The sequence below is a fragment of the Mus pahari genome, chromosome 14 (assembly GCF_900095145.1).
Source record: "Mus pahari chromosome 14, PAHARI_EIJ_v1.1, whole genome shotgun sequence".
NCBI lineage: Eukaryota > Metazoa > Chordata > Mammalia > Rodentia > Muridae > Mus > Mus pahari.
In genome coordinates this window covers 29,924,573-29,946,991 of record NC_034603.1, presented here as the reverse complement: position 1 = coordinate 29,946,991, position 22,419 = coordinate 29,924,573, and the positions used below count along the sequence as shown (strand labels likewise).

Here is a 22,419-nt window from a genome sequence, read left to right as displayed (position 1 = left end):
AAAAGATACTATCTTTATCTTCTTAAATCTATTAAACACAGTTGTCTGATATTCCCATCTATAGTTCTGGTGGTTCTGACTCATTGTAAATCTTGAGATTCAGAAACTTGGTGTGGAATATGTTTTGCTGTATACATGCATGAATTACAGATAGTTGTGAGTCTCCTGTGGGTGCTGGAATTGAACCAGGTCCTGGAAAAGCAGCCAGGGCTCCTAACCACTTATCCGTCTCTCTAGCCCTAAGACCTCAGACTTTTTGTTTGGTTGGTTTAGGGTTTTTGAGGCAGGTTATCTCTGTCATCTTGTCTGTCTTGGAACTCCTCTGTGAACCAAGCTGGTCTCAAACTCAGATCTGCTTGCCTTTGCTTCCTGAGTGCTGGAATTAAAGGTGTATACCACCACTGTCCAGCAAGACCTCAGGTGTTCTTGGGTTTTGTCTTTGTTCATAAAGAACAATTTAATTTTGTTGTTTAATATTTAAAATATTTAATAATTTAAATTAAATTTAAAATAATTTAATTATTTAAAATAATAGAAAAAATTGGTTACTTCATTTGGTAAATTCAGTCTTTTAGAAAGTAATTGTGGCAAGTTTATTCCTGAGTACTTAATATACGTTTCATTTTCAAGATGTAGTAATAAATAAATAAATGAAGGCTAACCATTCAGGGAAATTTTTATCCATTTTATAAAATATCTGAAGAATTTTTTATTACTTAAGCTTTCATCTTTTATATTTTAATTAATCTTAAATTACTTTGTATGCCCTGAAGTAATTTTAAGACTTTGTTCTTAAAATTTAGTGATCTGAAATCTATCACATTTTCAAATTTTTTTTAGATTTATTTTACTTTTACAATTTTTTTATTTCATATGTACGGATGTTTTGCCTTCATACATGTAAGTGCAGCACATGTGTGCCTATTGGATCTCCCGGTGGGAGGTTGTGGATGATTGTGAGCTACATGTGGTACTGAGGATTGAAGCCAGTATCTCAACCACACACAGGGACAAGTGCTCCTAACTACCCAGTCATTTCTCTAGTTCCTGAGCTATACCGTTTTCAGAAACAAACATACAACAACAAACCCTCATATCTTAGTTAAAAGAAGTTGTAAAGTTCTTGGTATTTTAATTTGTATGGTTCCGTGGAGTCACTGTTTGAGTTTTGTGCTGGTTGGTTGAAGATCAGTTTTGAGGTGAAGAACAAGATCTTAAGGATTCAGATGTTTTATTGTTTTGGGGAGAGGGTGTTTTGCCTCAAGTATGCCTATGTATCACTATGTGTGGTGCCATCAGAGGCCAGATGATCTCCTGGAAGTGGAAGTCACAGCCAGTTGTGAGCTGCCATGTGGGTTCTGGGAATCAAACCTGGGTTTGTGGGAAAAGTAACCCCCTAGAGTATTTTAAAAGCTATTTGTTAAAATGCTAAATCTTAGTGCTTAAAGATCTCCCTAATTCCTGAAAGTTCTTTTATCCAGTTTCTGGCATATCACAAACCCTAAAAGGTACATCTTTTAAAAACAGTGCAGGCTGTTTTAAGGAATTTTCCTATTCCTTTTCTTTTTTAAGTCACATACATTCATTCATTTCTGTTTGTGAATGTGTAAAGGTGCCCACATACCGGAAGATCAGAGAACAATTGCCACATATGGTCCCCGCTGAGCCATCTTACAGGCTTTATTTATTCATTTATTTATGTTTGATTTTTGTTTGAGTTATGAATCTTTGATGAAGAGTGAAAGATACATCAATTTATGGATATATCAATAAGTCATTAGAACTCAGTTACTGTATCCATTTAGTAGCAGAATCATAGTAAGCTCACCTATAGGGCCTATACATGTCTAGCCATAGGTTCTTGGCCTAATAATGGTGCCAGGTATGGGTTTCATATTGTAGAGTGGGCCTTAAATCCAACCTGAGAGTGGTTGGTTACACCAGCATTGTCCTGACACTAGTACACCAGTGGGCATGTATTGCTAAGCCTTTCGTTATTGCAGCTCATGGGGTTCATAGCTAGATGAGATTGGTGATTATTTTTCTCCTCAGTAGTGTGCATAGTAGTCCCTTCCATCACTTGTAAAAGGCTAGTCAGTGGGGAATGAATTTTCAAGTTGGTATTAGTTTGGTATCTACATGTTCTATGACTTGAATATATGGTGTCTTCAGGAATAGCGTCTAACTGTCAAATTTTGAAGGTAACAAAGAGCTTAATGAAGGCAATAACCTTTGATGTTTGGGAGAGCCTGTGGAACCTAACTTGCCAACAACTCCAAAAGAGATAGCTAATTCCTGGCACTGGGCTTTTTGTTAGTCTGTGGTGTTGTCTTGTAGGGACATTCTTACCTCATTAAGGTAGCTCAATTTTAATTCTTAATGTGTATATTTTTAGGAAGCTTCTTTGGTATTTAGTTTTCCATGTGATTTTTTTTTTTCTAAAGGTCTTTGGTGGAACATGTCCTTCACTGTTTCCTTTTCTGCCCTACCCTCCCTATCTCACACCAATTTAACTCTTCCTGTTACCATTATTCCTTTTTAACCCCTTATAACAGTGTATTCTTTCTCTTACTCCTCCCCCATGACTCCTTATTAATTATCTGATACATGGGTATTCCAAATGAAATACACATGTCTGAAGATTCAAAGCTAACAACCACAAATCAGAGAAAGCATGCATGTACTTTTTGTCTTTCTTGGTCTGGTTTACCTCATAGTGAATGTTCATTTCCTCCCTCCATTTACCTGCAAAATTCACTTTTCTTAATAGCCGAATAATATTCCTTTATGTAGATGCCCCATATTTTCATTGTTTGTTCAGCCGTTAGTGGACATGTAGGATGTTTCTTGCAGATCTATAAAACATTCCACCCATAGAATACGTGTTCTTCCAAGCAGCCCGTGGAGCTTTCTCAAAAATAGATCATATAGGGCTGGTGAGATGGCTCAGTGGGTAAGAGCACCCGACTACTCTTCTGAAGTTCCTGAGTTCAAATCCCAGCAACCGCATGGTGGCTCATAACCATCTGTAAGGAGATCTGACTCCCTCTTCTGGAGTGTCTGAAGACAGCTACAGTGTACTTACATATAATAAATAAATAAAATAAATAATAAAAAAAAATAGATCATATGGTAGGACACAGCAGGTGTCAACAAATATAAGAAAATTGAAGTCACATCCTAATTCACCATGGAATAAAGCTGAATATCAATAATAGAAATGATAGGAAGTACACTGAATCAAAGTAGAATGAAAGGAGAAACTAAGAAGAAAGTCTTTAAATTACTACAATTTAACTTTTGAAAATGAAAACACAGCATATCAACATCTAGGAGGCACAATGAAGTCAGTGCTAAGAGGAAGGCTCAGAGCACTCTGTGCCTATGTAAAAAAAAATGGGAGATACTTTCTATCAATTTAATGATGCATAAGAAGGCCTTAGAAAAACAAGAGCCATCAATAGCCCAAACAAGCGGACTGGAAGAGACTAAATCAGAGCTGAGAGCTGGAGAGAATGCTGAAGCTCAAAGTTAGAGCAGAAGTCAGAAACACAAAAGAATCAATGGAACAGAGTTGGCTGTTTAGAAAGATTGACACATCTTTAGCCAAGTTAACCAGGAGAGGGGGAGTGGGGGATCCAAATTAATAAAATTAGAGATTAAAAGAGAGCCATTACAACAGACACTGAGGAAATTCAGAGATTCTTGAAGACATACTTTAAAAATCTACCCCCCTGAAATGGAGAATCTAGAATAAATGGGTGACCTGGGAGAGCTGTCCAGTCTACCAGCGCTCAGTCACTGTGAAGCGAATGGTTTGCTTTCATCAGCTAACAAGTACTTGGTAGTAACAAACTCTGGGCGACATGATCCATTTGGGCATTAGTTTCATGGGGTTCAGTCTATGGTTCCTTAACTCTGTGTTTAAATGTCTCAAATGTTATTTATAAACGTAGATTTATAAAGATTTTTGAGCTTCAGTGGTTATATGCAGCTCATTCAATCTGAGACTCTGGTGAAGGGACACAAAAAGAGAACATCATCATAACTAAGAACCTCATTCAGACACTGGAAAAAATAATTGACCTAGGTTTTCCTGTGCCGTGAACCACACAGTGAAAGTACAACTTTACAGTTGAAGTTGTCCTAAAATAGCACTACACAGAAAACAGCACCCTGTTGTTAGGAACACCGTCCACTTCAGTGATCCAAATTGCATTTTGGCTTTGAAGGTGTCGTCGTCTTCTCTTTCAGGTATAGAACAAGATGCAGTGAATACTTTTACCAAATATATATCTCCAGATGCTGCTAAACCAATACCAATTACAGAAGCCATGAGAAACGACATCATTGGTAAGTAGTATTGGGAAAAAGAACTGATGAGTTTGGTTACTGACTAGGAGATTTTTTTTTTCTTTAATTACCATTATTATTGAAGTTTTTTGTTTTTCTTTTTTTTTTTTCTTTCAGACAGGGTCTCACTATATAGCCATGGCTGGCCTGTAACTCTATGAACAGAGGGCTGGCCTTGTAGGGATCCATCTGCCTCTGTCTCCTGAATGTTGGGATAAAAGGCATGTGCCCCCACACCCAGCCAAAAAGAAATTTGCTATTTTTATGTGTGTGTGTGTGTGTGTGTGTGTGTGTGTGCGCGTGTGCGTGTGTGTGCGTGTGCATGTGTGTGCGTGCATGCATGAATTGATGTGTATGACATGAATGCAAGAGCTCATGGAAGCCAGAAGAGGGCATCAGGCTCCTTGAACTGGAGCAGTTGTGTGTGGTCATGCGGGTGCTACATACTGAACCCATGTCCTCTGCCAGAGCAACAAGTGCTCCAAACTTCTGAACCATCTCTCAGGTTCAAAGAGATTATGAGATTGTGTGTGTGTGTGTGTGTGTGTGTGTGTGTGTGTGTGTGTGTGTGTGTGTGTGTGTGTGTGTGTGTGTGTGTGTGTGTGTGTGTTGTGTACCATGTGCATGCAGGAGCCCACAAAAGTCAGAAGGGCATTTGATCCCTGGAACTGGAGTTACAGGCAATTGTGAGCCTCTGTGTGGATGCTGGGAACTAAATCTAGGTCTTCTGCAAGAGCAGTAAGTACTCAGCTGCAGTACCATATCTTCAGCCTCTCAAGGTACTTTTATCTGATTTTAGCTCACTTCTCCCTTAGATGTTGACTCAGAATCTTGGAGTGGGACCATTAATAGCAAAAGTAACATTGACTTCTCTGTAAGACTTAGACAATATTCTGAGGACTTTCCATGTATTGAATAAGAACCTCTTCTTATAAATAAATATAGTTACAGTTACTACTTTGTAAATAAGGAAGCTTGAAAATGAGAAAGCTTGAGAATAGGGAAGCTGGTGCTTTGAAGGACATGGCATATAGGGTTTGTTTTGTTTCGTTCTTGTTTTTGTTAGACAGGCAAACACTTTTTTTAAAAATGTATTTTTATAAAAAAAAAACTAGAATAGAAAAAAATTGAAGAATTTCAGGGTTGTTGAGGCAAATATTTCAAGGATGTATTTCCATCATACATATGTATGCATAGGCAAAACTGTGTAAACAGTTATATTTTCTCTGGCTCAAACTTTAAAGTTGTGGAGAAGAGGTACTAGAGAAAGGGCTTAGTGGGTAAGAACCCTTCTTTCTCTCCTAGAAGACCCCATTTCAGTTTTTAGTACCCTGTGACTTCAGTTCTGGAGGACCCTATGACCTGCACACATGTAAAACACACACACACACACACACACACACACCACAGAAATAAAAAATACAAAAAGAAAACTCTCTTGGGACTGGAGAGATGGCTCAATACTTAAGAGGACTGCTCCTCTTTCAGAGGACCTGAGTTATTCCCAGCACCCACACAGTGAGTGGCTCACAGCCATCTGTCACTCCAGTTCTACAGGGTCCGATGCCCTCTCTGGCCTCTGTGGGCACCATGAATACATGTGGTGCACAAAAATAAATTCAGGCAAAACACCTATTCACATAAAGTACATTGGGTTTTTTTTTTGTTTTTTGTTTTTAAATGGGAGAAAGCTCCCAGCAACCACATAGTGACTCCCAACTGTTCATAATATGATCTAATCCCTCTTCTGGTGTGCAGGTATGTATGCATATAGAATACTCATATACATAAAATATATAAACAAGCCTTTTAAAAAGTTTGTTGTAGGGCAGTGGTGATGCACGCCTTTAATCCCAGCACTCAGGAGGCAGAGGCAGGAGGATTTCTGAGTTAGAGGCCAGCCTGGTCTACAGAGTGAGTTCCAGGACAGCCAGGGCTACACAGAGAAACCCTGTTTGTTGACTCATGAAATAAAGTAAAACAAAACAAAACTGGGGGATGATCTGGGTATGCATAACTCTAATTCCAGTGTTGGGAGTTAGAAATGGGTGAAAGTATAGTTTTAGGGAGAGGGAACGATGTTAAATGATGCTACTAAGTTAAATAAGATAAACACTAAGAATTCAGAATTAAGAATTAGTAATAGTAGAGTCTTTAAAGAGCTGAACATGGTGGTGCATGCCTTAAATCCCAGAACTAAGTGAGCAGAGGCAGGCGAATCTCTTGAGTTTAAGGTCAGCCTGGTCTACATAGTAAGTTCTAAGACAGCCAGAGCTACATAGTGAGACCCTCATCTCAAAAGAAAAGAAAGAATATTTAAAGAATGGAGCAGGAAGTATTGAAAATTCTTATGAGCCAGCCATAGTGCTATGAAGAGTGTGAAGTCAAGGAACAAGGCCTTTGGTTTTGTTTCTAAAGTAAGGTATTACAACCACAAAGTGTGTTATCACATTTCAACAGGAGTGCGTGCTTAGCACCCTCCTGGGAGCTGATGAAAATGAGAGAGCACTGACCCAGAAGCTTGAGGTAGAGCCTTGTGGAGGCAGAAGCAGTGAGATTTCAGAGCCGGAGTGGAAGGGTGCTCAGATAGGAGCAGCAAGAAAGGTTCATCTGGGCTGGAGAGTGGCTTAGTGGTTAAGAGTACCTGATGCTTTTGCAGAGAACCAGAGTGCAATTCTCAGCACCCACATGGCTGTTCACAACTGTCTAACTCGAGTTCTAGGGGATTTGGCACTCTCTTCTGGCCTCCATGAGCACCAGGCATGCACATAGTGCATATATAGACATGCAGGCAAAACACTCATACAGTAATTACACATACAGTAATTAAGGAAGAAAGGAAAAAGAAAGAATAAAGGTTCATGTGAAGTGATAGGAACAAATGCACTCTGGGGTGGTGAAGGCCCATGTGACAGAAGAGGGTAGTAATCTCATTGCTCTGGATTTTCAGTGAAGTAGGAAACAAAGTCCTCAGCAGAGAGAATAGAGAAGGTGCTAGATGACTGAGGAGAAACACGCTGTAATAAGAAACATGTAGCTTCTCCTGCTATACGTTGACAATTGTGAGACTGGTCTGTGACCCCGGATACATGGGGCCATCCCCATGAACAACCAGTTAATTATATGGTTCTCTAGCAGATGCTACTTGGATGTCATCTTGGTCAATTCAGTTCTGTCACTGGCTACCTGGAAATAGCTTCAGATTCTACAGGTTGAGGGCTTTGTCCCACAAGATTTTCTCTTCTAAGAAGGTTGCAGCCTACATTGCTGGCTCTCGTTTACTCTCCTTAGGTTTGATATATTTGCTAGAGCAACTTGCAGAATCTAGGAAAATAGTTAAATTTTCTAATTTATTATAAAGGCTATTTAGAAAGAATGCAGGTCCATAGTCGATGGAAAGCTATGTACAGGGCAAATTAGAGAAGGAAAATGAAACTTTGTGCTTTTTCCACATGCATGCCACCCTCTGTATGGTCATTAATGAGAAATTCCTCTTTCTCAACCCTGTACTTTAGGTTTTAATAGAGGTTTCATTGTGTGCGCATAGCTGAGTATGAGTATTGGCCAAGAGTATTGAGTACCTGGCCTTCAGTCCCCTTCACTGGAAATCCTAACCCTCTCAACAGGCCATGGCTGTGGGCCCCAAGTCATCCAGGCCCTTTCCTGAAGCTTTCTAGGTGTTCCTAAATACTGATTATCTTATAAGCATATGATAAAGATTCTCTGAACTCCAGAGACTCCAAGAAGTTTGCGATCAGACTGCTAGGAAATTGTTCAAGAATGAGACACATCCATACACAGCTGAGCATTGTCTGGAGAGTGCTGAATAAAGGGATTAGGATGTGACTGATCTTGAGTTTCCTGAAGCCTCTCTAAAGATAGGGACTGAGCAGAGCTGGCCCTTTATGGTTGCTTCAGGGTTTTTCTAGTGATGTATTTTAGACAGCTTTCTTCATAACACTCACTCCTAAACTTTTAAATCCATAGTTCATTAGGTTACATAGTCTTAGAAGTAGTGTGCTGATTAAAAATATTTTATTTTTCCAGAGGCAGGGGTAGGTGGATTTCTATAAATCTGGGGCTAGTCTGGTCTTCAAAGAATTACAGCTAGCCAGGATTACATAATGCTTGTTTCCCCCAAAAAAATCTAATATAGAAACTGTCAAATTGCCCTATAGAAGATATATTATGTGTGCTCCTGTTAGTATTGGTATAAGTTTTCCTTTGCCCTAGCTTGCTTAAGCATATGCTATTAAATAATTACTATATATATATATATATATATATATATAAAATATATGTATATATATATTATCTATATATAATTGCTGTAGCATTATATATACACACGTAAATGCATATGTATATGTATACACATATATTACATATATTATAATTTCTGAAGCAGTTTTGTGTTGGTTTTTTTTGTCTGCTGTCTGCTTCATTTGATAACTCACAAGTTTATGTATCTCTTCATAATAGCTATTTTATGTTTTGTTGTTGTTATTTTTTAAATAGAAGAATGCAGGTTGATGGCCNCCCCCCCCCCCCCCCCCCCATGCAGCCAGCACACGCACAGGAGCCGACTCTCACCCTCCCTGCAGCCAAACCCCGACATTAAACTTTTACCTGCGATCTGAAAAAAAAAAAAAAGAGTGCTGTCCACCTCTGTTCTTTTGGAGTCTCTGTCATGTCCTTAGTTCAGTTTTTATTTGGGATGTAGGCCATTCATTGATGCTAAACTTTTAATTGTCATACATGTTCTGACTTTTAAAAAAGATTTTATTATTTTAAATTATGTGTGTATACATATATCTGTGTGTGGGTGTGTACATTTGAGTTGAGGTGCTTGTTGCCTGGAGCTGGGATTATATGTGGTTGTGATCGAGCTGACATGGGTGCTGGGAACCATACTTGAGTCCTCTGTTAGCCCCTGGTCTATTTCTACTCCTATGCCCATTTGTTTATTTGCCTTTTCATTCTGTTTTTGGAGCAATTTAATGTATAGAGATGCTTGTCTTGTTCAGTGTTTTGATCTGTTTCCCATACGCATATCTCAAAAGATTCTTCTGGTCCCAAGATGGTACCTATGTTTTTTTCTCGTTCTTTTATTTAGATATTTATTTAATTATTTGGGGGCAGGGTACATGTGTCACAGTAGAGGTTGGATGACAATCTGTGGGAATTGGTTCTCTTCTCTCACCATATGGCTATTGAACTTGAGTTATCCTCAGGTTTGGCAGCAAGCATTACTGAGCCATCTTGCCAGCCCTTTTAGTTCCACTGGAAACCTCATATGTATGTCCTACTATTTCCCAATTTTATTTAAAGTGGGTATAACTTGAATTTAGTGGAAATTCAATTGCTATTTTTTTCACAGCAAAGATTTGTGGAGAAGATGGACAGGTGGATCCCAACTGTTTCGTTCTGGCACAGGCTGTAGTCTTTAGTGCAATGGAGCAAGAGTAAGTTTATACTCTCATATTAGCATTCCTGGGGATTCTAGCTCCTGGTTGGAAAATGGACTTTACTCAACTAAAAACAGTGCACTTGGATAAAGTCATTGGGGTGATTGCGACTGTGGTATATGACTTAGGATTTCCTAGTTTAGTAATGAATGTCTTCAAATGGACATCTGATTTGTTCATGCTTTGAGTTTATGCTCTATAACTAATAACAATAAACTGTCTCCAGACTTTTTAAGATTATTGTTGTGTGCCTTTAAAAATCTATATGTTCATTCTTTACTTGGTATTTATTACATGTTTTTGTAAGGGACCACAAGTAGATACAAATCTGCCTTGAAGGAAGTTACAGCTTAATAAAAGAAAGAGGCCATGCTTTTTGGTTATTGTAACACAAGGTAGTACATGTTAATCATCAGAAGAAAGCTACAAACTCACTGAGAGATGGCTTACAGCTGAAAGGAATCAGGAGCAGCACCTTGGGAAATAAGGTAGCCTTGACCTAAGCCTTTAAGATTTTATGGGAATAAAGCCAGGCTGTGGTGGTGTATGCCTTTAATCCCAGCACTGGTCTACAGAATGAGTTCCAGGATAGCCAGGGATCTAGGAGAAGTCCTGTCTTGAAAAACCATATTTTAAAAAAGATTGACTAGGAATAGTTTTGGAAAGAGTATTTTTTTCCAGTTATGCTCTTTCCCTGATCCTTCCCTCAAATACTTTCTTTTTGTTCACGTGCAGGCACTTTAGTGAGTTTCTGCGAAGTCACCATTTCTGTAAATACCAGATTGAAGTGCTGACCAGTGGGACTGTTTACCTGGCTGATATTCTCTTCTGTGAGTCAGCCCTCTTTTATTTTTCTGAGGTAAATTCTGCGTTTTCTTTTATATTCTGCTAGAGCATTCCAGCTCCATGCTGGGACCCTGTCCGAAGAAAATAACATAAAAGAGATAACTCATTAACAAAATGATCGTTTTAGGTTGTACTTAATGGCAAGAGTATGTCACTGGCATATTTATCAGATTAAAGAGGAAACTCATAAAATAACCCTAATTTTTAAAAAGTACTTTAGTTACATTATAAGAAAATACAACATAAAAGGTAGTTTGAACTGTTTTAAAGCCATAAAATTGGAGGCTGGGATGTAGCTCAGTTGGCAGAATATTTGCCTAGTGTGCACGAAGCTCTGGGTTCAGTCCCTGTCACTATGTGAAACTGAGCGTGGTGGTGCAAACCTGTAATTCCAGCATTATTGAGATGGAGGCAGGAGGATCAAAATTTAAGGTTATCCATTCTTTGCTACATAATGACTTTGAGGACAACCTGGACTACCTCAAAAATAAATAGGAGCTGGGAAGACGGCTCAGTAACCAAGTGTGTGTGTGCTGCACCAGCGTGAGGACCTGAGTTCAGATCCATGGAACCCATGGGGGATATCAGCATGGCCACATCCATCAGTTTGTTTGGTATTGGGAAGTGGAGAGGCTCTTTGGAGCCTTGACAGGTTATCTAGACAGTTCACCACTGAGCGTCACGCTTGGTAAGAGACCATGTGTCAAAAAACTAAGGTAGAGTGCAATAAAGGCTCACATCTACTATCAGTCTCTAGCCTTATGTTCACGATTGAACACAGGTACCCCTGCATGCACTTCATGTGCATGCTAAATAGAAGCAAGTAAATCAAGCCATGTAATTGGCTACTTCATTCCATTGCAGTAATTTTAGACCAGATTTCAGAGGAAAGAAAGAAAAGTAACATTTTCCCATGTTCATCATTTTTATTTTAGCTAGTTGTTAGGATTTTTCAGTATAATATTTGAAGCAAACTGAATCTGTTAATCTCAGAGACATACATGATATTTTCCAACAATTATTCATTTTATTAAAGTCTTTTAAAAAAGTTTTTATTGCCATATATAAAAACACATAATAATGAGCTTCATTATGACTCAGTCATAGATTATAATGTATTTTGATTATATTCACACAAATACCTTGTTATTTATCCCTCTCCTAATTCCCTTCATTTCTCAACTGGTCCCTCCCCTATTTCTCCTTCCTTCCTTCCCTTTTTTTTTTTTTTGAATGTGTGTCTGTCCCCCCAGTGAGTTTGATTAGGATTGTTTACAAAAGCATGGACACCTTACCATTAACTTTACCAGTGAAGAAGATGTCTCTCCCTCCCCCATCCATCATTAACTTTGTGTAAAGTTCAAGGAGTTACATAGCCCTATGAACCTTTCCACAAGGTTGTTGATGGGCCCAGTTTGTAGAGATCTTTGCAGGTAGTCACAGCTGCTGTGAGTTCAGTAGGAGAACACCCACAGTGTACATCACTCAACTCCTTCCAGCTTTTAAATTCCTAATTCTTTCTGACTCTTCCTCCATGATATTCCTTGAGCCATGGAGTAGTGTAATACAGATGTCCCATTTATAGTTGCACATTCAGTAGTTATTTATGGAATCTCTGCAGTCACCAGTAATCACTGTAAAAAGAAGGCGGACATGGTATTGTGTATCTTTAATCCTAGCACTGGAGAAGCAGAGGAGGATACTCACAGGAGGATCTCTGTGAGTTCAAAGATAGCCTGGTGTACATAATGAGTTCTAGGTCAACCAAAGCTACACAAAGAGACTTTAAAAAAAAAAAAAAAAAAAAAAAAAAAAACTCTGATTAAAAGTGATAATAGCAGGCTGGAGAGATGGCTCAGCGGTTAAGAGCACTGATTGCTCTTCCAAAGGTCCTGAGTTCAAATCCCAGCAACCACATGGTGGCTCACAACCATCCGTAATGAGGTCTGACTCCTTCTTCCAGTGTGTCTGAAGACAGCTACAGTGTACTTACATATAATAATAAATAAATCTTTGAAAAAAAAAGTGACAATAGCTCTCTCTGTTCTGTATGTATAAACATGTTATTGAGAAGGCACATCATATCCATTTAGCACAACAATAGCAATAGTTTCCTCACTGGGGCTTCTGACCACAGCCATGACCTTTTGATTGGGTTTAAAGTAACAAATGTGGATTCCTTCCTTTGAAGTTGGTATCAAATATAACCAGAAAACAATTGGTTAGCTCTATAACAGACTTGCTACTATGGAACCAGTGTGCTCATCTTGCCTGGCTGGTTAGAAGTATTGGAGACTATAGCCATATAACATTTCTTCCCCAGCACTATTCATGGTACCTTCCAACTTATAAGGGCTAACTAGCAGGGAAGAAGCGTCCATTCCACTTCCTGCTTGATTTCTTTATGTCATGTGACCAAAGTGATTTCTTTAGCAGTGGGGTCTTACCATCTAGTACTGGTGAGCAAGCAACTACAATGGCAATTGCCTGTATTATGTTGAGGGCCTTGGGTGGGGGGTGTCTCTCTACACAACAGCTTACAGGAATATAGCCCACTATGGCACTTAGATTTGGTTTAATAACCTATGGCTCTGGGAGCAGCATTATCCACCCCAGCAGGTAAGGCTGCTTATTAGACTTTAGCAAATCAAACTGTTTGTGTTGCAAAACAAGTGACTATGATAAAGATTCCTGTGGTAGGTTCTGTGTTTAACCTTTAGGAGATTCTAGTTTCACAGTTCCCAAAATCACTTGGCAAAATAGCTACCTAGAATGCTTGAACTGTGCCTTTTTGCAAAAGTACAGTAAACAGTCAACTTGGTTTTCATTTTTTCCCTTTTAACCATACTTGAAATGAGTATTTGTTCAGATTGTCCTCATGGAGTGTCTGTGCATTCTTAGGGAATGATAGCTATGACTGGGTGTAAAAGAATTAGTTCAGTTAGCTCACTGTCATTACTGGTGAGGGAGTATGAGTCCAAATTTGTCTTAAGTTTTGCTCTGGTGCACTGAAGTTTGCATCTCCTGGTACAGGGTATGGGTTTGGTCATTTTTTTTTTACTCCCCTCTCCCCTGAAAGAATATTTAAACTTGTCTACTTTAGGTTTCTCCATGTAGCTGGAAGGTGTGGAGTGCAGGGGAGCCTTTTGACTTTATTGCTAACAATGTAGAAATTATAGGTCATGAGAGAACTTCTTGTCTTACTCTTTTGTGTTTTTCTTCCTAGTACATGGAAAAAGAAGATGCAGTGAATATCTTACAATTCTGGTTAGCAGCGGATAATTTCCAGTCTCAGCTTGCTGCCAAAAAGGGCCAGTATGATGGACAGGAGGCACAGAATGATGCTATGATTTTATATGACAAGTGAGTTGTTTTGAGCATTCTCTATATGCACTGGATGTTAACTTTGAACAAAGTCCATTTCTGCTGTCAGTGAGTGCACAAGACACAGAAGCATAAAAGCTGATTTGGATGGGATAGATACAGAGCTCTTCAGTTGGAGAACAAAAGTCCCTGCTGAGGAAATTAATGCTTTTTTTATAGTAAGCAGGACCAAGGTGTGGTACTCAGAGGGTTTCACAGACAGAAACTTGGTTTAGATCCTTAAGAATAAATTGAAGGGCTGGAGAGATTGCTTAGCGAAGGTGGCTGCTCTTCCAGGAGTCCTGAGTTAAACTGTCAGCAAAAATAGCATACTCATATAAAACTAGAAGAAGAGGAGGAAGAGGAGGAGGAGGCAGTGGCGACAGTGGCTTGGGGACATGGCTGGGGGTTGATTAAAAGTCCTGTCTTAGGGCTAGATAGCTCAGCTACTAAGAGTACTGCTGGTCTTCAAGAAGACCGAGATTCCATGCCCGACTCATAAGCACATAACTTCAGTTACAGGGGACCTGATGTCCTCTGGGTTCTTTAGGCACAAAGCTTGTACATGATGCATAGATAGATATCCATGCAGGCAAAACACTCATACACATAAAATACATAGAGAGCATCATCTTTAAAAAAAAAAAAAGAAACTCTGCCTCAAAAAAGAAAGAAAGTGAGCCGTCAAGGAAGACCCCCAGCATCTGTGGGATGGCTCCCATACGTATGTAGGTACACATATGCATGATCACTTGCACATATACATGTGATTGTGCATACATATATACATGAAAAGAGCAAGAAAAAGGATCAGTTGGAGTTATCCAGGTAAGCGGGGAAATGTGACACTTAGCGAGGACCAAGATGGAAAGAGGGCTTGCAGAACCCAGCAGAAGAGCCTGTCTTAGGAACCAGCACTGGGTCCATCTGGTATAAGTCCTAGTATAAGGACAAGGAAAGAGGACTTAAACTTGGGTAATAAAAATGTTTCTAAGTTGGGCATGGTGGCACACGCCTTTAATCCCAGCACTTGGGAGGCAGAGGCAGGCAGATTTATGAGTTCCAGGACAGCCAGGGCTACACAGAGAAAACCTGTCTTGAAAAACCAAAAAAAAAAAAAAGTTTCTAGAACACAATAGGACGTACACTAAAATAATTGGAACACATTGGAAAGGGTGTAGCTGCATCATACCATTAACCTGCATTGATAATAAATAGTGTGGGGGGGTATTGTCGTTTTTTTCTTTCAGTAATTTTTGGGTTTTGTCTTTGGTGCTAGGAATTGAACCCATGGCCTTGTACACACTAAGCATGTCCTCTGCCTCTGGACTATACCAGCCAATTTATCAGTAGTTTTCACCAAAGACAAGAAGTTTAGTTATATAAATATAACTAAAACATCTGCTCAGGCAAATGATAAGACTGTGGCCAGCTCTGTCACCAGTCCTTTTCCCTGACTAAAGTCAATTTATTCTTTACACTTGTTTTTTTCTTTTTTGTGAGGAAATTTGTTGTTTGTATCCATAGACAAATTTGAAGGGTTGACTTGGGGATTAAAAGAATTCTACAGGCCTGGTGGCTGGAGAGGTGACTCTGCAACTAAGAGCATTTATTCTTCAGAGAACTCAATTCCTGCTTTCATCACTGTGTCAGGCACCCCGGAACCCTGTATAACTCCCATCTCTAGGGGACCTGACTGACACCCTCTTCTTCTGGCTCAAGGGGCCTATATATACATTTTGCTCAATCAAACAAGACAACACATGCACACATTAAAAAATAATAAAAGCAAGAACTCTTTGATGTCAGTGAAAAGGGCAGGAATGTCTAGACCCATGGATGCTAAACATGGGACTGCAGATTTGTGTCAAGCTGTCTGCATAATGTTCATCTACAAGGGACTGGAGAGACATCTCAATGGTTAAGAGCAATGGTTGCTCTTCTGAGTTCAGGTCCCAGCACCCACATTTAGGTTCACAACGATCTATAACTGCTGTTCCAGGAGATACAAGGACCAGGCACCCACGTTGTGCACAGACACATTTGCAGGCAAAACACCCAAACATATAAATAAGATAAATCTTTAAAAAAAAAAATCATCTAGGTCCTTGTTTAAAATTTGCTTCCAATCCTGTGTTTTAGATTCTGGTTCAGCAGGTTTAAAGGGGAGACTTGGGAATACTTATCCCTTTGAAAACATTCTAGATAACTCTGATGAATAATCAGATTAAGAATCTAGTATGATTTTTCTGTTTTGAAGGTAGGGAACTAAGTCCTGTGGAGAACATTATTTCCCAAAGTCAGAGGGCAGGGTGGTAGTGGAACTCTAACAGATCTAGTTCTTCATGTTTAGCCCAGTGCTCATCCTGCTGTGGTGGGTTAGTGGGAGGTATTGGGTAAAGAGAGAGATGCCTGTTACAATGGGAAGAATGCATATTTGTAGTTTGATCTGGGTGCCTGGAAGTTAAACTCATTTGAGAGTACTTGTTAACTTCTTGCCTATAACACAGGAGAGGTGCTTTTTGATATGGAAAGGCTGGTGAAGAGAGAACAGTTTGTGAACACCAGAATAGAACAGTGGCCCTGGGCCCCAGCCAGTCCAGGCTGGAGCACAGTAACTGCTCAGAGCAGGCCTGTTTGCACCTTGGAAGTCATTCTCCGAAGACTGACGTCCTATGGGTGCTGCTATTTTGTTCGTTGGTTGTTGGGTTGGACTTTCGTGTTTCCTGATTGTTTATCCTTCTGTCTCCTGTACGTATCACTATCCTTTTCATGTGTCTGTCACAGATGGAGGCAGGGAGCTCTAAAGTATATGAAAGTTTTCTTTCCCTGCTTTTATTGCGTTTTTTGAATGCATAATCAAAGTACCAAACATTAGTTGCACTATATTCCATTACGTTCAGATTCTATTGGGTTCTCATCCACTACTTTTTCCTTTCTGCTCTAAATCATTAGCAGGTCCTCTGAGTTAACTCCAGTTAAATCCATCAGCCTCACCTTTATATGTTTATTACAATGCTTCCTAGGTGTGGTGGTGTGTCTCAGGATTATCTTGTGCACAAATCTTTGTTACTCTTTTCAGGAAAAATGATAGAGTCTTAGCTAAGAAATTTTGATACAAACTCCTGTTTAGATCCTAGACAGAAAACAGGTGCCCATTGAGTATGTGTAGCTGGTTGGTTTTTGTGTAACCTGTCTCAGCTCTAGCTGCAGAGCTGGCTAGGTATGAACTGAAGATGTTTGGAAGACAGGTGAAAAGTAGCAGGTTTTCTAGAGGATGTGAGAATCAGCAAAAGGTTACACAATAGCACTTTTCTTACCTGGTTCTTCAGTTGGAGGTCTGGAATGGAGTCACTCAGCCCCAGATCAGAGTGTCTATAAGAATAGACAGCTGTTTAATCCTGTGTGTAATTTGGTTATACTTCGAATCTTTTGCCATAGGTACTTTTCCCTCCAAGCCACACACCCCCTTGGATTTGATGATGTTGTACGATTAGAAATTGAATCTAATATCTGCAGGGAAGGTGGACCACTTCCTAACTGTTTCACAACTCCATTACGTCAGGCCTGGACAACCATGGAGAAGGTAACCAAGATCTTCAAATGTTAAACAATGAGAAGTTTTACTTGTGAAACTCTGAAAATATAATGTATAACAACTGTGGGAAATTGAAACAGTACAGCATAGTGAATAAGAGCAGAGACTGAATCTTGACTTGGTATGTATTAACCTTACTTTTGTAGGCTAAATCAGCCCAGGCTGTTACTGAACTTCTAATACCATTTCCTCATCTGTAAAAAAAAAATAACATCAAAGTTATACAGTATTAAAATAAAGTAATGATAATAAAATGCTTATTATCTTAATGACCATCACATTAAAATATTAATTGTTATTAGCTATAGTAGCCGTATGAGACAAAATTTCTGAATAATTGGCAAATATCTATTGATCCTCAAGATTGAAACACTAATTTTATGTATTTTGATAATTTTTGAGATACTACTAACAGTTTAATAACTGTTAATATTTATGAATAATTTATTCTAATGAATTAGCACAGATTTATGGGGAGTTTTATTGAGTCCAGGGAAAACTCACAAGTTTGTCATGTCATGCTTATCCAGGTGAAAAGAGATTGGCTAAGCACTTCTAAAATGCCATACACAAAAATACTGAACATATATAGATGCTTGGAAGGTAGCTCAGTCAAACTTGTTAGTATCCTCAGTAATTTCCTTTCCTTCCCTCCCTTCCTCCCTCCCTCCCTCCTTTTCTTTTCTTTTCTTTTCTTTTCTTTCTTTCTTTCTGTGTCTGTCTGTCTGTCTTTCTTTCTTTCTTTCCTTCTGTCTTTTCTTTTTTTCTTTCTTCCTCCCTCCCTCTCTCTCTCTCTCTTTCTTTGTTTTTTTCTTTCTTTTGTTTTTATTTTATTTTATTTTTTTTTTTTTGAGACAGTTTTACTATATAGCCCTTGCTGTCCTGGAACTCACAGAAATTCACCTGCCTCTGCCTCCCATACTGCTGGGATCAAAGGTGTGCGCTGCCACTACCACCTCCTGACTCTCAGTAATTTCTCAAGAAACTAGGTATGGAGAGGTGGCTTCTATAATCCTAGTACTGAGGACCTAGGAACAGGAGGATCCAGCCAATTGGTGAGCCCGAAATTCAGTGAGAGACTTTGTTTTGAAAAATAAGATGGAGGAAGACACCCAAAAATTAGTCTCTAGTTTTCACATGCATGCACATAAACATACACACAGAAAGGACTAAATTTAAAGAATTAGTATAAAAGGCAAGTATCAATAACAACCCCAGGTAGTCACTTTTTCATAATTAAAATAATTTTTTTTTTCTGATTTTAAAAGGAAGTCCAGGTCTGGTGAAATATAAAAGGTGAAAACCTCATGAGAAATAAAATACAGAGAAAACCAAGATATATAGTTGGGTGTGTTGACACACAACCTGCAATTTCAGATAGGTGGAAAAGATTAAATGTTTAAGACTAGGAGATATGGGCTGGTGAGATGGCTCAATGGGTAAGAGCACCCAACTGCTCTTCCGAAGGTCCGGAGTTCAAATCCCAGCAACCACATGCCACCATAACCATCGGTAACAAGGTCTGACGCCCTCTTCCGGAGTGTCTGAAGACAACTACAGTGTACTTACATATAATAAATAAATAAATCTTTAAAAAAAAAAAAGACTAGGAGATATGGGACTTGTTTGATTCCTGGAACTCAAAAAATGCTGAGTGGCACACATCTGCAAATACCCCTGTGCTCAGGAGATCCCTGGGGCCCACTATCCAGCCAGTAAAGAGAGATGGCTGATCTCTAGACCAGTGAGAGACCAAGTCCCTGAGGCTCACACACACTGACATATTAAACAGCAAAGAGAAACTTGCAGGAGTTCTCAGAGGTCAGTTCCTAGAATACCTGGGAGAGAGAGGCAAAAAATTAACACTTGCATGTTGTCCTCTCACATCTACATGTGGGTCGTTGCACATAGACAACTATTTGCACATACACATAGACAATAAATAAAATTAAATTGAAAAAGTGAAAATATGAAGTGACATATTCAACGAATACTGTTGAATATTTCTATACTAGTTATTGATGTTATGCTGGTGAACAAATGGGACTTTTGACCTCTGGAACTTATGTCTATAAGAAGACATTTTAATTACAGACAGACATACCAACAGTTGTTACAAGTGCTATGAAGGAAGTCTGTAATGCGAAATGATAAATGAGTACTTATTCAGTATCATTAATAATTCTTAAATGACCATAAAAACATACTTTAGTTGGCACTTATTCAGCAAGTGCCATTAGTTAACTGGAAACAGATAAAAAAACCTGCACCAGAAAACTTGGGTGGATACAGATAATCTACAACCAGCAATATAAATTGAAAACATCTCTTTGGTAGGTACATTCGCCATATATCTGAAGGTTAAAATTAAACTTAGCAGTCTCATTCCTTGTAATTTTTTAAATATTTCTTTTTAGTTTCATGTCTGTGTTTGGGTTTGTATACTTACTTGGGTGAAGACGCCGATCGAGGCTGGAGGTGTTCTGTCTCCCTGGAGCTTGAGCTACAGGTAGTTCTGAGCCACCTGACGTGGGTTCTGGGAACCAAACTCAGGTCCCCTTCAATCAGTTCAAACTCTTAACCTCTGAGCCATCTCTTCAGCCCACATTCCTTATTATTTATCTTAGGGAAGTCAATTCAGAATTAAAATCAGTATGTGGTAAAGACTACCAACTATTTCCTGTCACTATGTAATGTCCATGAAAAGTGTGGGCAGGCAACAACACTTGCTTTTAGTGGCAGTGAAAACTGTACAAAAGGCTAGGAGTAAGCCAGACGTGGTGGCGCATGCCTTTAATCGCAGCACTCAGGAGGCAGAGGCGGGCGGATTTCTGAGTTCGAGGCCAGCCTGCTCTACAAAGTGAGTTCCAGGACAGCCAGGGCTATACAGAAAAACCCTATCTCGAAAAACCAAAAAAATAAACAAAAACCCGAAAGGCTAGAAGTGTAAGAGGGAGAGGTAGAAGTGTCGCTGTTAATGATAGGCTTGTGGGTAAAGCTCTTCAAAGAAACTTTACTGGGTGTATTTGATTTTTGTCTTTAAAATGTTGTTCCTCTTTCAGGTCTTCTTGCCTGGTTTTCTGTCCAGCAATCTTTATTACAAATATTTGAATGATCTCATCCATTCAGTTCGGGGAGATGAATTTCTTGGAGGGAATGTTTCACTGGCTGCTCACGGCTCTGTCTGCCTTCCTGAGGAGTCTCACTCAGGTGGTTCCGATGGCTCCACTGCTCAGGTATTAGCCAATGTCAATCTATCAGTTTGATGGGAGGCATAGAGAGCCTCTCCTCCAAATGCCAGCAGCAGATCCCATTCGTGTGTTTTAAGTAGTAGATAGAAGAAAATAAAATCAGCTTGTTTGTAAACTCTAGTCAGACTGTCATAGTAATTAGGCTTCTACTATATTGTAAAGTATCATGTTCTGTCATAAAAGCTGTTCATCTGTTTGACAACATGGCTTTTTGTTTTAGTGACAAAGTATGTGTGTGTACATGCTCAAAAGTGCAGAGGACAGGTCAGCCTTGGATGTTACTCCTCAGACATTACTCACCTTGGTTTTTGACATAGGGTCTCTCTCTCACTGGCCTTGGACTTATCATTAGGTTAGGCTGGCTGACCAGCAAGGCCAAGGAATCTGCCAGCCTCTACCTCCCCAGTTGTCACTGCTTGCATGGCTTTTGTATTGACCTGACTGTGTTGACAGTGACATATACAGAAAAGCTGGGTCAGATGGGCTTGTGAACTTTGATGGAGATGCATTAGCAGCCCAGACATTCAGCATATCTATTATACACAGCTAAAGAAGGAGGTGGATTTTTTATATACAGCTGAATCTCAGTACAGGGGCCTCCGTAGGGTAGCAGTCTCGGCTATAATTATCCAGAGAGCAGCAGCTGTGGTTGATATTTTCTGCATACAGCTGTCACTATCCATACTTAGACCAAGGGAAAGCATGGCCATTCCTTTGGTTCTGAAGCACTGCAACCCTTAATATGGCCATGCTCACATCGATAGTACACATTCCCTCAGGGTGCTCCCTCAGAATGTCGTCTGGGATTATAAACACTCCACCATGCCCAGATTCTTTGTGTGGATCCTGGGGCTGGACCTTAGATTTTAGTTTGCATAACAAGCACTTTACTCTCTCTTCAGCCCAGTAATCAAGCTCTGAAGAGCTCTTTTTATAACTTGAGAAATTTTAATAACTGAGTTTAAGATACTTTATTACTAGTGAACTCAGATTTTTTAATTTATTTAAAAAGTGTGTGATGCGTGTATGAGTGTAGGCACACACATGTCACGGTGTGAGTGGGGAAGCCAGAGGAGAACTTGCAGTGGTCGGGCCCAAGCTCTAGGATTGTAACTCGTACCCTCCCTCAGGCTTCCAGGGTGAGCACTTTGCACATCTGCTTCATTGAGGGCGGTTACTTACTACTTTCAGGTTTGTTTCCATAGAATGCTACATTATGTCTTCCTTTAAAAGAAAATGTTAGCATGTCTTACCTGATTCTCCCTAAAATCACAAGAGATATTCCTAAGACAGCAAATCATGTGGAGTCCAGAGGAGAACTGTGAAGGGTGCATTCTTTCCTTCATCTTTATGTGGGTTTTGTGAATTGAACTCAGTCGGAAAAGGCTCTTATGGGACCTGAGTTCAATTCACAAAACCCACATAAAGGTGAAGGAAAGAATGCACCCCACACAGTTCTCCTCTGGACTCCATATGCACGTGTGGCCCATCTCCACTCTAATGTCATGCAAATATGGATGTACACAGTATTTTTTTTTTT

The 22,419-nt window shown here is 39.4% G+C and overlaps 1 protein-coding gene across 1 annotated transcript in view; it reads left to right on the top strand.

Moving 5' to 3' along the window:
- Akap10 (A-kinase anchoring protein 10) overlaps positions 1–22,419 on the top strand; it is a 57,124-nt gene that overhangs the window by 16,521 nt on the left and 18,184 nt on the right. Inside the window, exons 5-10 of the mRNA XM_021211841.1 lie at positions 4,255–4,353; positions 9,734–9,818; positions 10,557–10,680; positions 13,894–14,030; positions 17,472–17,616; positions 20,691–20,864. Coding sequence (XP_021067500.1) covers positions 4,255–4,353; positions 9,734–9,818; positions 10,557–10,680; positions 13,894–14,030; positions 17,472–17,616; positions 20,691–20,864 — 764 coding nt within the window. The remainder of the gene's footprint in view (positions 1–4,254; positions 4,354–9,733; positions 9,819–10,556; positions 10,681–13,893; positions 14,031–17,471; positions 17,617–20,690; positions 20,865–22,419) is intronic.